Source organism: Stomoxys calcitrans, chromosome 5, assembly GCF_963082655.1.
Source record: "Stomoxys calcitrans chromosome 5, idStoCalc2.1, whole genome shotgun sequence".
Taxonomy (NCBI): domain Eukaryota; kingdom Metazoa; phylum Arthropoda; class Insecta; order Diptera; family Muscidae; genus Stomoxys; species Stomoxys calcitrans.
The window spans coordinates 151,111,336-151,128,188 of NC_081556.1; the positions used below are offsets into that span (position 1 = coordinate 151,111,336).

The 16,853-nt window shown below is 37.7% G+C and overlaps 1 protein-coding gene across 1 annotated transcript; it reads right to left on the reverse strand.

The window, feature by feature from the left end:
* Window positions 1-71: 71 nt before the first annotated feature.
* Window positions 72-6,961, reverse strand: LOC131998018 (proton-coupled folate transporter-like). The gene is made up of 9 exons (XM_059369971.1): window positions 6,853-6,961; window positions 6,678-6,790; window positions 2,386-2,536; window positions 2,144-2,327; window positions 1,895-2,081; window positions 1,304-1,576; window positions 1,046-1,235; window positions 831-987; window positions 72-135 (listed from the first exon to the last, which is right to left on the reverse strand). Exons 1-9 carry the CDS (start codon window positions 6,959-6,961, stop codon window positions 72-74), a joined length of 1,428 nt encoding a protein of 475 aa, XP_059225954.1.
* Between the last annotated feature and the right edge of the window lie 9,892 nt (window positions 6,962-16,853).

A 16,853-nucleotide genomic window follows, 5' to 3' on the forward strand; every position in this document is an offset into this window, starting at 1 on the left:
AACGAAACATAAATAACATTATTCGATATTTTAATACTTTGAAGTTTTTAATACAATAACAAAATTGGTGACTAGCCCCCTATATTCTCATAGGTCGATGATTTGCCTTTACACTTGTGCAACACAAAAATAGCGCTGAAAAAAGCAAAAAGAAAAAAACAATTATAAAAAAATGTTTGAGCTATGAATAACTTTTATATACAAACGTTTGTCTGAAATTACAGACTATTGTCTAATAAAAAATATTGAAAGATTAGAATATGACAAACATTTTGTATAAATTAAATTTTATACAAAATGATTAAGATCAGATAAGTCCACAGGTTGCGGATAGAGGAATGCTCCATACGGAATAACAGCGGTATCGAGTGGAAAGTCTCAGTGAGAGGCCGGGTGGCACCGGCTCTTGCACAAATACTGAGTTCCTATGATGTTCGATATGACAAGGCGAGTTATTGGCGCCTTTAAATAACCAATGGCCACCTTGTTCCCGCGGCGGTCGGTCCTTTGGACCGGAATGAGCTTGCTCACACCGGAGGTTGACGAGGATTGCGACCTACACATGAAAATGTGGCTACAACAACAACAACAACAACATCTTAAAGGACACATTTACTTTCGGATCGCATATTTTTGTTAAAGTTTGCAAAAAACTCTTTCCGTTTTTTAATTGACCGGTTTCCAATGGATTGTGGGTATTTTTAAAGTTAAGTTTGCAAAAAATTTTACTTTGCCGATAGTATTGATAGAAAAAATAAAAATCGATATTCAGATAAAAAATAAGATATTGATATTATCGATAGTGCCAACTCTAGCACTTGTCTACTTACACCATAAAACTAAAGCCAAGCGTATATAGGGAGGCGCTTATGCAATTGAAAATACCCGGGTGTGTGGATAGTGTTAAACTGTATAGGGAAGTATACAAGGGGGCGGCTATCAAAGGCGTCAACGACTCCAACGAAGTGGTCAATGCGAAAACTTTACCTGTAATCGAAGAAATAACAACCTTTTTTCCAAACAATGGGCAACATACACAACTTACCCACTTCCAATGGCGGTGTAACAAAGGAATGTATGGCTCTAGACATGGGCCCCAAAATACCACGCATAAATCCCAAAGCAAGGCCAATGTACAAGACCCACCCATGAGTTGCTATGGCCCTAGAGGTGCTCTCCAAAATGCAACTGGTTAAAGCAATCATGGTCATAGAGAGTATGGAAAAATTTAGTAACTGAAAATATATTTGGGAAATTTTACTAATGATGAGACATATTCAAATTTTTAAAAACAATCCTTTACCTTTCTTAGTATATAGACTCCCAGAACACTACCAATAACTTGGGCCACAATACGACCAGCCGAAAAGAAGCTATAATCCTGCAGGGTCCATTCAAATTGTTTACGCACAAACAGATAAGTCACATTGTTATCACCCTCCATGGCAAAAACGGCGAATGTTAGAGACATAAGAGTTAGCCAGATAATGACACGATCATAATTGGGCCGTTTCTTTATGCAGGTCACGAATAAGTCTTTAACCAACTCGAAACGGAAGAATTCTTTGATTTTAGACTAAGGGAGATAATCAAAAAACGAGCATTCACTATTCAAGAGCCTAAGAAAGGTAAATATATACAGTGGCGCAGATATGTCTATATACTTTTACATAAATGGCAGTTGTGTAAACTGACCGTAACGTAGTTAGGATAAAACTTTTTTCAAAAAATTTTTGCTAATTATAATACTGGCAACCATGGTAAACAAATTAAGAAACTATAGACAATTGGCAGAAAAACTCTTTCATACAAAAAAAAAAAAATTGTTTTGAATAACGTGTTTATTGAGTGGGTTATGTACACTTTTCTGTGCCACTGTATATATATCACTTACACCTCTATCAATCATCTCCGATTTTAGACTTTCAACCACCCATATAAAGCAGTATAACAAAGCCAAGGAATTCAGGGCGGCGGATATGGCAAAAGTGATAAAGGCATTTGTGGCCGCATACACATAGCCGCTGGAGATATTGCCAATCATCATGCCCAGACAAAGTGAAACTTCGTTAAGGACCATTCTGAATAATTATAGAGTCCTTGAGTTCGCCAGCTAACTTCATTTCTTTATATTAGCACTCACCTAGACGCCTTAGTCTTGTCATCAGCAACATCAGAAATATAACAATAGATGCCTGTTATCAAAGCACAATTACCACCACTTAAAACCGCAGGTATTGATGATATTAAAAACAGCCATGGACTCAAATTAACTTTCCCAGCAATAGCGCATAATATGGTCAAAATAATGGAACTTGTTACATAGCCTTGAAATTTTCCTTATTTAGATTAACTCTCAACAAAAGGCTTCTATAAGGTTTTTACCTGTAAATGTTGCCAATACTACAGGCCTGCGTCCAAATTTATCCGACCAGGGTCCAATAAATAAACTTACAATGGCCGGAATTATACTTTCCAACAAGGAGCGAGCCATCAATATTCTAGATACATATGGTTGAACCTCAATTTCGATTTTCTGAAATAGAAAAAAACAAAGAAACAAAAAAAAAAATTGACAGATGATTTTTTTAAAGAAAACTAGCCGAACTTGGCCCTTTCCGCTATGCCTTCTTTCATATTATATGGAAAAAAAATTATCCTTTGAATATTTATTTTCGACAATTAAAGAGCTTTTTTTGAAATACCTTGCTACGCAAATGATACGCAATGATATCGCTTGACTAACAGTATTACAATTTAAATGTCTTTGACTCCCATATGATCTTTATAAGTCTATGAATTCGCTCAGAGGGTTAAGGGTCATCTAAGTTTAGATGTTAGATGAACTCTATTAAACAAAAAAAATATTTGATCCCTATGATCTCATGGAGATTTTGGGAGTGGGAAAGTTTCCAGGGTGGTGGTACGTGGATTTGGGGGAGGTGTTGACCACCAGAAACTTGGTCCCGAAAGTGGGTATCTATTCCGTGCTCTATTCCCAAACACCTTTTATTTGAGCCCCATATTCATGGTCGCCAAATATGTATGTCCGATTTATGGGTGTTTTGGAGTGTGGGGTGGTTCTTCAGATACTTAGCCCTGAAAAACTATCAGCATCGTGGTCTACTCTCAAATTGCCCTTATTTAAACTCCATAATGCCATTGGTTTAAGGGGAGTGTATGAGATGAGGCGTCCCCCAAACTAGAGCTGGCAAACTATCGATAATCCCAACATTCGATATTTTCGATAGTTTTAATAATAAATATCGATAATATCGATACTATCGTAAATTTGCCATCGCCTATACTTCAAGATCGATCGATTTATATTGAAGTAATATCAATGCACAGACCAAATAAGATAAATAAAGTCAGTTGGAAGTCATGCGAGAAATCATTGTATAAAATGTTAGCCTAATCGGAAAAAATTTCGCCCTCTATAGGTGCAATGCATCTAAAAGGATGCATTCAATGTTCGATTGCTTACTTTTGTTTAATTTTCCAAAAAAATTTAACTTTTGCGATAGTATCCATTGGAAAAAATCAATCGATATTCAGTCAAAAATTTAAATATCGATAGTGCCATCGATATTTTGCCAGCTCTACCCCAAACTCTTGGTCCCACGTTTGGATATCAGATTTGAATTCTACTCCCAAATTCCTTTTATTGAGCCCGTATGGCCATGACCAGTAAATAAGTTCTGTGTGGGGGGTGTTTTGAGGAAGTGGTAGACCCCAAGAAACTTGGCCTTGAAAGTTGGTATTAGTTTCGTGCTCTACTCCCCAATACCTTTCATTTGAGCTCCATATTGCCATGGTCGGTAAATATGTACGATTTAGGGGTGTTTTGGGATGGGGTATTTGAACCCTATTTTGCCATTGGTTTTAACTATTAACATCTCTTTGGGCTCCAAATTGTCATGATGAGAAAATATGTCTTATTTGGGCGTTATTTTTTTTTTTGGGGGGGGGGGGGGGCGTCGTCTCGTCGTAGACAGTTAGCCCTGAATACTAATATCATATTCGTACCTACTCCCAAATACCTTTGAGCACCATATATCCGTAGTTTGCAAACATGTCCGGTTTGGGAGGGTGTTTTGGGTGCCGGGGAGCCCACTCAGTGGCTTGGCTCTGAAAATATATATCAGATTTGTATTCTACTCTAAAATATCTTTTATTTGCAATCCATATGTTATGTGATATTTTTTCGGTATTTTTTTAAAAATCGGTACCACTTTGACCTCGAGCTTAAAGTTTCAAACAAAATCATCTGATATAATTATTATAAGCCTCTCATGACCCGATTTAGACTATATTCCTCACTTACTCTGCTTGGACGTCGGGGGTCTTATACTGTTTAAGGGGTTTCAGTGTTTCAAATTTCGGAGAAAAAAAATTAATAACTTCTGCTATTGACTACAACTCGTACAAGAGTCAAGGTTTCTGCACCAAATTTGCAAATGCAGGGTAAAAATTCGGCTTTCGTCCGATTGCCTTCAATCGGAAGATCAGGCTATATGGCAGCTACAGATCTGGCCCATACTTGGGTGCTAAGTGGTACAATGCAACTCACTGTAACGGCAGAAATGGGTAGTAAAGCAGGAGACATTGTTGTTCATCGAAATCGGGCCAAAATAAAATTTTTCAAGATTTCTTATCGGGAAATCGGTATAATGGGTGCTATATCCATATATAAGTCATCTTTAACTACACAAAATTGCCCATGAACATTCCATTAAGGAACAGGGGCAAACGTCTTATAATCAAGTTTAAGCTCAATGATAAGGGTCCTCCTTTTTACAGCCGAGTTCGAACGGCGTGCGCAGTTCGACACCTCTTTGCGGAGAAGTTTTTACACGGATGCCATACCATATGGTACAGTACCTTACATATGTCGCCAGCATTAGGAAGGAATAACCACTGTTGAAAAATTTTCAAATGTTCTCGTCAGGATTTGAATCGCTATGGTGGCCTCCATCTTTCCATCTCCATCTTTAACTATGACCTATATTTTTATAGGCTGTAGAGTGATTTCAACAGAAAGACGGAGGGACATGGCATGATCCTCTATGAATCTTAAGACGAACTGGTCTAGTTTGCATTTTCGCTTGTAGAAGATTTTGTAGGTTTTGGTCGCGTTTGGTAGGACTTTTCTTTAATATTGGTAGGAAATAATTTTCTTGAATGGCAACACTGGCAGCGACATGTCGCTGCGTCAATAAAAAATTTTGCTTCAATTAATTGACAATGTAATTAAATGCTCACGAAATGGGCAATAATGAACTCTGTTTCAATGATGTTGTCTTTGTTGTGTGCTGTTGTTTGTGTTTTGGCGAAGAATAGAATCCGTCGGATTTCGCAATAATTTCAGGCATCATCGCTATGAATGAAATCAGTACTAGGCTTAAGGCAAAATTTAAATGAAAATTTCCCTAAAGACAACATTTCCATGAAAATTTCTCTAAAAACAAAATGTTAATAAAAATTTGTTTAAGACAAAAATTGCTTTAATAACAAAGTTTCAATGAAATTTTCGTTAGTAACAAAATTAGAAGAAAATTTCCTCCAAAAACAAAATTTCATTGGAATTTGATCAAAAAAGCGCTGCTACCGTTCGTAGTGGTTAATCAAAACTAACTAGAACACAGGCTATCATTAGCAACTAACATGAAAGGTAAGCTCATTAAAAACCTAATAACTACTTATTGTAAGGCATCATTTCTAATTACTTTTACATGGCGACGTCCTGAGAGGAAAGTCCTTCGGCACAAGAATACCAATAGTTCAAAAATAAGTACTGATGCCTAAGCATACAAGTTGTCAAAAAATAATGACATATTATCTTTGTTGAACGTTGCTAAAAATATAATAAATAATTTAAATTATAACTGAAATTAAAACTTTTCCTTCATCGCAGCCGAGAGTTGAACCAAGAACCTTCCGTTTTCAAATCAAACGATCTACGCATTCAGCCACATTACGATTGTTTGACTAATACACTATTTTCTTCTTTCAAAGTAAGCTTAACAACACAAAAGAAAACTTTAATTCTATTGAAGATTTAATTCCATTTATAGGCACAATATTCTAACACATGGGAGTGAATTTAGTAGTACATCAGAAGACTCACTCGGACCGGCAAAATGATTTTTTTAAATTTTTTATTTCTTTAAAATTACGCCCACAGCAGGCGAACCAATCAACGGATTTGTGGGGAGGTAGAAAAAATTAAAAATATTTTTTATATTAATAATGCCACAGTACTTCCCTCCTAGTGCTACTAAGTGGTCTCGCTTTGCGGTAAGCCATTCGGACTCGCCAATAAAATGGAGGTCCCTTATCATTGAGCTTAACCTTGTAACGAATAGCACTCATTGGTATAATAAAATTTTTTCCGCCTTTTTTGCATTTTTGTCAATACCAAGATTTTAATAATGATTCTTTTCTATTATTACAAATAAGTGCTTATTCTTGAGCTTCATCGAATGCTGTGTGTAATGACATTTGTACTACACGGACGGTATTGCTGTTGACAAATCGTTATATTTTAGCTGCGAGTAAATCTAAGGATAATAAGTTATCCATTATTTTACATGCCAAAAATAATGACATGTACATACCAAGTAAATATTTGCTGGGTAACTTGGACTCAGAAGAAATTCTGTCACTCTACTTACTTTAATTTCATCCGTTTCACGTTGGACCCCCAGCAAAGGTTCGCATTGAGTTTCATTGTAATGAAATATAACCGTGCAAGTTTGATATAATAATTGATTCTGATACACAGCCGCTAGGGTTAGATACGAAAAATAATTTTTATACTTGTTTATATTTGGGAAAATATTGAAATACCTGTTAGATTTGTTGCAACGAAGATCAAAAATACAGCTGGTTCTAAAATAAACCAACGATGCTTTACAGCCTTTGTATTGTCGGTAATGTATTCCTTTTCTTCAGTCATTTATTACAAATATTAAATAAAATTTGATCAAGGAAAGAATTTTGTTGATTTTTAACTGTTTTGACTTTTTAAGATATTGCTGTACAATTGCCCTTCGATAATTTTGTAATACATCCGTTTCCACTAAGATTTTGAATTACACTGTCAAACTGCAGTTTAAGGCACAGATAGATATCTTAACTCATTCCGAATGCTGTCATGCTTCTTTTAATATCTTAACTATCATTTATTCCCGACGGACCACAATGACTACCATTTAATACGTAGAATTGGAGCAAAGATGATAAATATCAATTCCTTTATAAGAGATTTAATTATAAATAGCGAGCTTCACAGAAGAGATTTAAATTTAATTTTGCGAAATAATCGGCGTTAAATTCCTTTTGCTTTTCTTATATTAACCACAACTAACTACTAAAAGACATTAAACTACATCATAATTATTTAATTTTATTAAAATTTGTATATTTTGTAAACACTTAGACAAAAGATGAGAGGTAGCTCAGTTCGTCAATCGGTTTGCAACTCGAACATCGAAAATTTGTTTTTACTTACAATTTTTTTGTAAGAGAAATGATCTCTAAATAAAAATTTTTTAAAAAACAAAATTTAAAATGAATTTTGTCCTTAGAAAACCTTTTCTTGATATTTATATACCTACCATCGAAGAATGGGGGTATATTCATTTTGTCAATCCATTTGCAACACAACGAAATATTCCTGGTACTTGTAAAAATCTAAGACGACCTAGCCGTCCGACTGTTGAAATCACGCTACAGTCTTTAAAAAAGAAGATATTGAGCTGAAACTTTGCAAACAAACTTTGGGTTGTATGGACTATCAGGCATATTCCGGTTTTCGAAAATGCAAAACGAAATATTTTGTTTGCCTTATATGCATGCTCTAATCCAATTTCTATATAGTAAGGGCAACCTGAAGTTATGTCAAACCATAAAAGTAGAAGACTAAAAAAATACAAGCAATTTTTTTTTCTGTCTGTCTTATATATGGTCCAGATCGGTCTGTATCTTAATATAACCCCCATATAGACCGGTCTCTCTATTTAAGGTCCTAGGACTATTGAAGCCACATTTATTACCCAATTTCCGTGAAATTTGGCACAACAACTTGTTTTGGAGCCCTCGATATCTGTGCTGAATATGCTTCATATCAGTCTATAACTTATATATAGCTCACATATAGACAGACCTCCCGATTTTTGGTCTTATGCTCATAAAATCAGCATTTATTACCCGATTGGGCTAAAATTGACACAATGATATGTGCTAAGATCCTCGATATTCGTGCTGAAAATGGTTCAAATCGGTTTTTATCTTCATTTATAGCTTCCATATAGACAGATCTCCCGATTTAAGATCTTAGGCCAATGCATTCTTGAGGTGAAAAATTCCTCCGAAGGAGTCAAAAAATTGTAGGCTGACCTCGTATTTTTTGATTTGCGAAGACATTTGTCGACCGATTTTTTACTTATATACAGATTCAGATTGCTTATAAATTTAAAAAAAAAATTGGTTCAATAACTCATAAGCCGTTAGGGATACACTGGACATTTCCGCATGTTTTTTTGTAAAGTTTTACGAGCTTTGTCTTAAATCAAGCCGATCGGTTCATAAATGATTGTATGGCAAGCAGAACAAAAATTGACATATTCGAGGTGACCAACTTTCAAGCCGCATGGATCAGCCTCTGGACCCACTAGAGTCCCCAAATTTTGCATACTTATTGGACTCCTCGACATTGACTATGAAAAGGTTCGTGTGCATACCTCTATCCGTTCAAAAGTTCCAGAATTATTTCCATGATTTCTCGATTTAGCAACACTGAGCGCCGTTCTGACTCCGCTGTAAAAACTGACTTCCTCATTATTGAGCTCAAACTTCGGACAGCCCCCATTTATATGTGAGAAGTTTCCCGTGTTCCTTAATAGGATGACAAAAGGGTTTATTTGTCATCCTATTATTGGCTAACATAAAATTATATTTCTAAGAACTTCCGGTTAGAAAGATCCATGATGTAGGGTATATAAAATTCGAACTGGTCGAACTTTACTCCTATATACTTGCGTTGTGTTTTTTTTCATTCGCATAGACGAATGTTTAATTTAATAAATTATATATTTCTAACAACTGTATAAATTAATTAAAGGCGAATAAAGAAATCAATGTCATGCAACATTTTTAGTCTATTGAACTTCCTAATTGCGGCTTAAAACACGTGTTGGAATAACTTAAACAACTTTTATTCTATATTTAGGTACTTTAAGCTATTGCTTAATAAATAGGGAATACCTCTATTTACTTACACAGAGGAAAAAGTAAGGAAACTTTCGGATCAAATTATGTCCAAGGTAAAATTATAATCTTCTTCACAAACAATTCAAAAAAAAACAAGAAATATATTCTTTGAAACTCATTAAGTCACCATAGCGCAGAGCTTAGCATGTCCGCCTATGACGCTGAACGCCTGAGTTCGAATCCTGGCGAGACCATCAGAACAAATTGTCAGCTGTCGTTTTCCCCTCCTAAAGCTGGCAACATTTGTGAGGTACTATGTCATGTAAAACCTCTCCAAAGAGGTGTCGCACTGCGGCATGCCGTTCGGACTCGGCTATAAAAAGGAGGCGCTTTATCATTGAGCTTGCACTCGAATCGGACTGCACTCATTGATATGTGACAAGTTTGGCTTGTTCCTTAATTAATGGACAAAATTTGCATTTTTTGAAACTCATTAAACGTTATTATATTTATGTTTAAAGAAATTTTTTTTGGTTAGACATATTTTAAAAATGTTGGCATTTTAGTGGTGACATAAGATACCATGGCTGCTTTATAAATGTATATCTGGCCTAAGCGATGCCAAGTGTTGCCAGGTGCAATCTAACATCGCCATTGGAAGTTATGACATTTTCTCGCATAATCGTAATCAGAACGTTTTGTCGGACGACCATAATTTATGTTGTTAACAGTGACTTGAAAAAAGTATTTTGGCAAAAAAAATCAATTTACAAGATCATCATATGACATACCGTGAGAGAGAGGCATCTTTAGGTATTTATCCCATCAACACACATTCGATATTGCAGGAACATCTGGCCGTAAAAAAATTTGTTCTCGTTGGATGCCGCACAATTTGACAATCGCTCAAAAGGAAGAAAACAAGTAAAAGCGTGCTAAGTTCGGCCGGGCCGAATCTTATATACCCTTGCGCCCTCTAGAGACTCAAGAAGTCAAGACCCCAGATCGGTTTATATGACAGCTGTGTCACGTAATGAACCGATTTGAACCATACTTGACAGAGTTGTTAGAAACTATAACAAAACATCTCATGTAAAAATTCAGCCAAATCGGATAAGAACTGCGTCCTCTAGTGCCTCAAGAAGTCAAGATCCCAGATCGGTTTATATGGCAGCTCTATCCAAACATGAACCGATATGACCCATTTACAATCCCAACCGACATTAATACATTACATTAATAAAAAGTATTTGTGCAAAATTTAAAAGCCGATAGCTTTTCTCCTTCGAAAGTTAGTGTGCTTTCGACAGACAGACGGACGGACAGACGAACGCACATGGCTAGATCGACTTAAAATATCATGACGATCAAGAATATATATACTTTAGAGGGTTTTAGACGAATATTTCGAGGAGTTACAAACAGAATGACGAAATTAGTATACCCCCGTCCTATGGTGGAGGGTATTAAAAACGCTCGTATCGATTGGTGGAAAGAAATGTTGGAAAAATACAATCGTAGAGCTTCAAAAGACTTTTATAAGATCGTCACAAGTGATAAATGAGAACGAAACAATCGACAGTGTGAGATTTCGAAGACGAGTCAAATCCAACGAAAGTTGTTCATGGAAGTAGCACCTCAAAGCAAATGATCGCCTGATTCATCGCCAAAAATAGTCATGTGGCGACTGTTCCACAATTCAGTTCTGAGTGGTACACCACTATTTGTTTGTCTCTGGCTGTCTCGCACACCTCAACAAATCTGTAGGGGTTGTATTGTACGGATCCAACAAGCTGAAACTGAAGGTCTATGGAAGCGGTGAGGTTGGACGACTCAGTAGTTGTTGCTGAACACTTGCCTAAGGAACATTTGCCAAAACGGGACCCGCTAAGCCCTGTGTGGGTGGGTCATCCAGTTGGACTGGGCTCAAGGTGTGCGCCAGCGGGGAAGCACGGAACTCAAAAAGTACTTCGACAGCAGCAGCTAGTGAAGCATCTCAGGAGGAAACGTCCACACCGCAAGTGTCTAGTGTTCTGAGAAAGCTCATCATGAATGCATGCGGAAGCTCATCATGACAAGATCTAACGAATCTTGTGAGGATGAACTCCTGGTGGTATCAGAAGACGAGACTAACACAACAGTGCTAGAAGTTTTGAATCTCGACTATGGTCCCTTTTCTACTGATAAATCTCCACCATTGTAAGGTCGCTTCGGCGGCACTAAAGGTCCTACGTATGGCAGCGGAATTTGAGGTGGTTCTTATCCAGGAACCATTGGTGTGTGGAGGAATGGTTTGTGGACTAAGAATTCCGGGATTTAAACTACTTAAGGGTACGGGGAATGGGAGACACAAAGCCTGTATTCTCGCAAAGAATAGTCAAAAAGTTTTTCTTCTTCCGTAGCTAAGCGCTGAAGATTTAGTAGTAGCCAGACTCGAAATAAACAAGTTTCATTACTGGCTGGCTTCCCCATATATGGGACACGATTCAGAGATGTCGCCTTCAAACCTAAAGTCGTTGGTTGAAGCCGCTTCTGTAGAGAAGAAGAGCTTCATTGTAGGAAGTGCTACTAGTACACAGTGAGTTGCAATCTGGCGATTTGTAATAAAGGGGATAAAACGGCCTTTACTACCAGGAACAGGCACGAGGTACTAGATATTACATTTGTATCGAAAGATATAAGTGGATGAATATACGACTGGGATGTGCTGGATGACCACATCTTCTTTGATCATCGTTGTATAAGTTTCAGCCTTTGAAGAAAATACCGCGGAAGTGGCCACTCGGCTTAACAGAAGACAGGCGGATTGGGATAAATTTCGGCACTGAATGACTCGCTTGTGTCAGCATGTCTTAGTGCCAAGCCAAGGGGTAAACAACGACTGCCATGGTGGATCCCAGAGCTGGTTGGTTTAAGGAAGGACTGCACAAAACTCTTCAACAGAGCAAAAGCACGAGAGCACCTTGGGATTGGGACATCTATAAGGCTGAGTTAAGAAGATATAAGGGCGAGCTGAGAAAGGCTCAGATAAAATCCTGGGTAGAATTCTGCAGCTCCGTGGAGGATGAGAATGTATGGACAATGTCTAGTGGGGGAGGGACACGAAGGTCATTTTCAAACCGATTGGAACTACGATATCACTGGTAACAGAAGTTACATAGACTTCTATACCGATGGTTCCAAACAAAACAACCAGTTGGGCTTTGGGGTGTACTCTAAAGGTCTAGAACTGGTCATATCGAAAAGGATACCCCTTGCCAGGAACTAGTTTTGCAGAAGCTGTGAGGGCATCGAAGAAGAAGAGACTATAGAACACCTTCTGTGTGTGTGTCCCGCACTAGCAATCAGAAAGAGCTCCACTTTAGGTTCTCATTTCTTTGAGAACCTGTCCAATTTTGCGGATGTAATGAACATTCGCAATTAATTTGGCTTTTTAAAGTGATCTGGATGATTCAACTGTAGGAACTATAAGGCATCTTCCTTCTTCTGTTCCTGTGGTATCACAATGGACGAAAATGTCTAAGTGAGTCTGATGGTTTGTCTGAAGTATAGAGATATACGATAAGCTGAACAAGAGAAGATGAATCATTGTTCACCATGAAAAAGCGAGCTCTCACCCATTGACTCAAATCATCGACTTTTTGACCGGCAAAAACGTCGAATTAATGGCTCATTCGCCGTAAAGCGCTGACTTGCAACCCAATGAATTCCATTTAAGAAAAAATTCGTGGTCAACGATTTTCGTCGCCAGAAAATGCTGTTGAACCGTTCAATAACCTTGCTTTGGTCTTTGGCTCAATTGGAATTCAAAAAGTAATTCGACGATCGCATGCAAAATTGTATGAATTATGCCGAAGAAGAACTTTGAAGAACAATAAAACGATTTGTGATGATAGTTATTTGCATTTTCATTATTTGGCCAGAAATATATATAGCAGCCTTCGTATATCTACCAGAACTCCCTTTCGTAATATTATGTCGCTAAATATTTAACAGTAAATTTGTTAATTAGTTCAAATGTAAAGTAATGTTCAAATCTTGGCAAGCAAACTCATTACCGCATTATTATCACAGATGGTAAAGGTGTGAATATGAAGTGCGTCTATGGCAGCTGGCAAAATACGATTAAAAAACGTCAATCGTTCAGTTAAATAAATAAATTTTTTCTTTTCCAAGTTAGTTCGGTTGTAGGTCCCTTAAATAAAAGACAAAAAATAAATGCCTTTTTATTTAAAAGTTCTATTGAATATTTCGATGGACGTCGTCAAACTTAGTCTGGAGATCTGTTTACGCAATTGCAATAATTGTAACAATATTTAAGATTAAACATCAGAATCATAAAAACTAATAAAAATTGTATAATTACATTAAAACAGTTAAACTGTGCGATAATTGAGTCGGCTTTCTCTGGTAAAAGCTATTTGTCTACTAGTCCCATTTTCTCCCGTGATAGTTTTTGGTGTGTCGTTACATCTGAGAGCATTTGTCTGGGTCAGTTTTATAATCAAGTCGACTCCTTTCGAGAACTCCTATAATATGAAACATTACTAAAATAAAAGGTCGGTGGTAATAACTCTCTCCACCGTAGCGCAGAGGTTACCATGTCCGCTTGGTTTTCCCCTCCTAATGCTGGCAACATTTGTGAGGTACTATGCCATGTAAAACTTCTCTCCAAAGAGGTGTCGCTCTGCGGCACGCCGTTCAGACTCGGCTATAAAAAGGAGGCCCCTTATCATTGAGCTTAAACTTGAATCGGACTTCACTCATTGATATGTGAGAAGTTTGCCCCTGTTCCTTAGTGGAATGTTCATGGGCAAAATTTGCAATTTGGTAGTAACTCTGTTCTGCCAGTATCTATCTACGTTGCCAAAGTTGGACTTATGTCTAGTTTGTGCACAGCGGGCAGCTACGTAAGCATTTTGCATGTGTCTGATCCTATTCCGTTGCATCCTATCTTATATATAACGTTGAATTTATTCCTTTTCATAATTTTCGACTTTGTCCAAATAGTTGATTAAGTTTTTTAAGTGCTAAACCTTTTATGAGCCGTAACATAGGCTTTTCCTTATTATAGAGTTCCAACTGTGAAAACAGCAACAATAAGTTGTTGTCAACAATAAGTTGTCTATGTTTTTTGGAGGAAAATCGTTTAGCTTTAAAATGGCAAGTATCTTATCCTTGTTAACAATGTGCGGACCGACACACTGATTCAATACTTAGACCAGTACCGAGTGGACTCGGTCCTTAGAGACTGGATAAACCATATGCTAAGGAACAGGTGGATAAATTGTGTGTCCCATGACATAAGTATAAGGGAGAAAGTGGCACAAGGCACGCCATAGGGGTGCACTTTATCGCCACTCTATAAATGACCTATTACGGATGCTGATTGAGGAGGGATTTGAACCCTTCTGCTACGCAGACGATGTTATAATACTTCTATGGGGTAAGGATCCGAACGAGCTATGCAGACTGGGCTAGACCCAGAAGTCTCAATGTTAACCCAGAGAAGATTGAAATATGCCTGTTTACGAGGAAGACGAAGGTGGGCAAATTTAATGCATCAATAAGGCGATTTCGATATCTGACAAGGTGAAATACTAAGGGTTGGTCTTGGACAAGAAACTGAATTGGGAGTGTCACATTCGGGAGCGTGCTGAGAAGGCTCACAGATGTTGGGCACTATGTAGACGGGCCGTAGGCTCGAAATGGGGCCTGAATCCGAGGATAGTCCACTGGCTCTACAGAAACGTGATTAGACCAATACTTACTTGCGTCTCAGTAGTTTGGTGGAAGGTTATGAAGAAAAGGATCAACATAAGCGATGAGGACCACGCCCACTAGGGCACTGGAGACTATTCTAGATATCCGACCCATTGACATACAGATTAAGTGTGAGGCAGCCACTGCGGCGATGAGACTTAAGGCGATGGGAAAATGAGATTGATGGGAGCAGCTCATACTAGAGCGGAAACCTGGTCTGATCGAATACCTGAAATGAACCTTGAAGTCGAGTGCGAGGCACTGCTGCCAGAGGCACAGTCTTGGATTGACGGAACCCTAGTATTGCCATCTGGAAGATTATGTTACACGGATGGATCAAAGCTAGAAGACAGCGTGGGCCTGGGGGTCTAGAAATGCGATCCATGGTGGAGGGTATATAATATTCGGCCGGCCGAATTTAGCACGCTTTTACTTGTTTTTTTTTTTTTTTTTTTTTTGATGAAGTCCAAAGGGTAGCATATTCGCCTATGACACTAAGGGCCCTGGTACGAATCCTGGCGAGAGCATCAGAAAACAAGTAAAAGCGTGATTCGCATCTGTTTAGTTCGTTCCCGGTATCTCTTTTTAGGCAAACATATGATAAAAGAAAAAAATTGCTATGATATTGGGGCTATAGGAACTTATGGTCCGGACCATAATTACACTGAATGTAGAAGTCGTTGTGTAAAATTTCAGCCAACTTGAAAAAAAATTGCGCCCTTTTGAGGCTCAAGAAGTAAAATAGGGAGATCGGTTTATATGGGGGCTGTATCAGGCTATAGACCGATTTAGACCACAATTGACACGTATGTTGAAGGTCATGATAGAAGTCGTTGTACAAAATTTCATTCAAATCGGATAAGAATTGCGCCCTCTAGTTGCTCAAGAAGTCAAGACCCATGATCGGTTTATATGGCACCTATATCAGGTTATGGACCGATTTGAACCAGACTTGGCACAGTTGTTGGATATCATAACAAAACACGTCATGCAAAATTTCTTTCCAATCGGATAAGAATTTAGAGGCTCATGAAGTCAAGACCCAAGATCGGTTTATATGGCAGCTACATCAAAACATGGACAGATATGGCCCAATTACAATACCAAATATCTATTTACTTACACAGAGGAAAAAGTAAGGAAACTTTCGGATCAAATTATGTCCAAGGTAAAATTATAATCTTCTTCACAAACAATTCAAAAAAAAACAAGAAATATATTCTTTGAAACTCATTAAGTCACCATAGCGCAGAGCTTAGCATGTCCGCCTATGACGCTGAACGCCTGAGTTCGAATCCTGGCGAGACCATCAGAACAAATTGTCAGCTGTCGTTTTCCCCTCCTAAAGCTGGCAACATTTGTGAGGTACTATGTCATGTAAAACCTCTCCAAAGAGGTGTCGCACTGCGGCATGCCGTTCGGACTCGGCTATAAAAAGGAGGCGCTTTATCATTGAGCTTGCACTCGAATCGGACTGCACTCATTGATATGTGACAAGTTTGGCTTGTTCCTTAATTAATGGACAAAATTTGCATTTTTTGAAACTCATTAAACGTTATTATATTTATGTTTAAAGAAATTTTTTTTGGTTAGACATATTTTAAAAATGTTGGCATTTTAGTGGTGACATAAGATACCATGGCTGCTTTATAAATGTATATCTGGCCTAAGCGATGCCAAGTGTTGCCAGGTGCAATCTAACATCGCCATTGGAAGTTATGACATTTTCTCGCATAATCGTAATCAGAACGTTTTGTCGGACGACCATAATTTATGTTGTTAACAGTGACTTGAAAAAAGTATTTTGGCAAAAAAAATCAATTTACAAGATCATCATATGACATACCGTGAGAGAGAGGCATCTTTAGGTATTT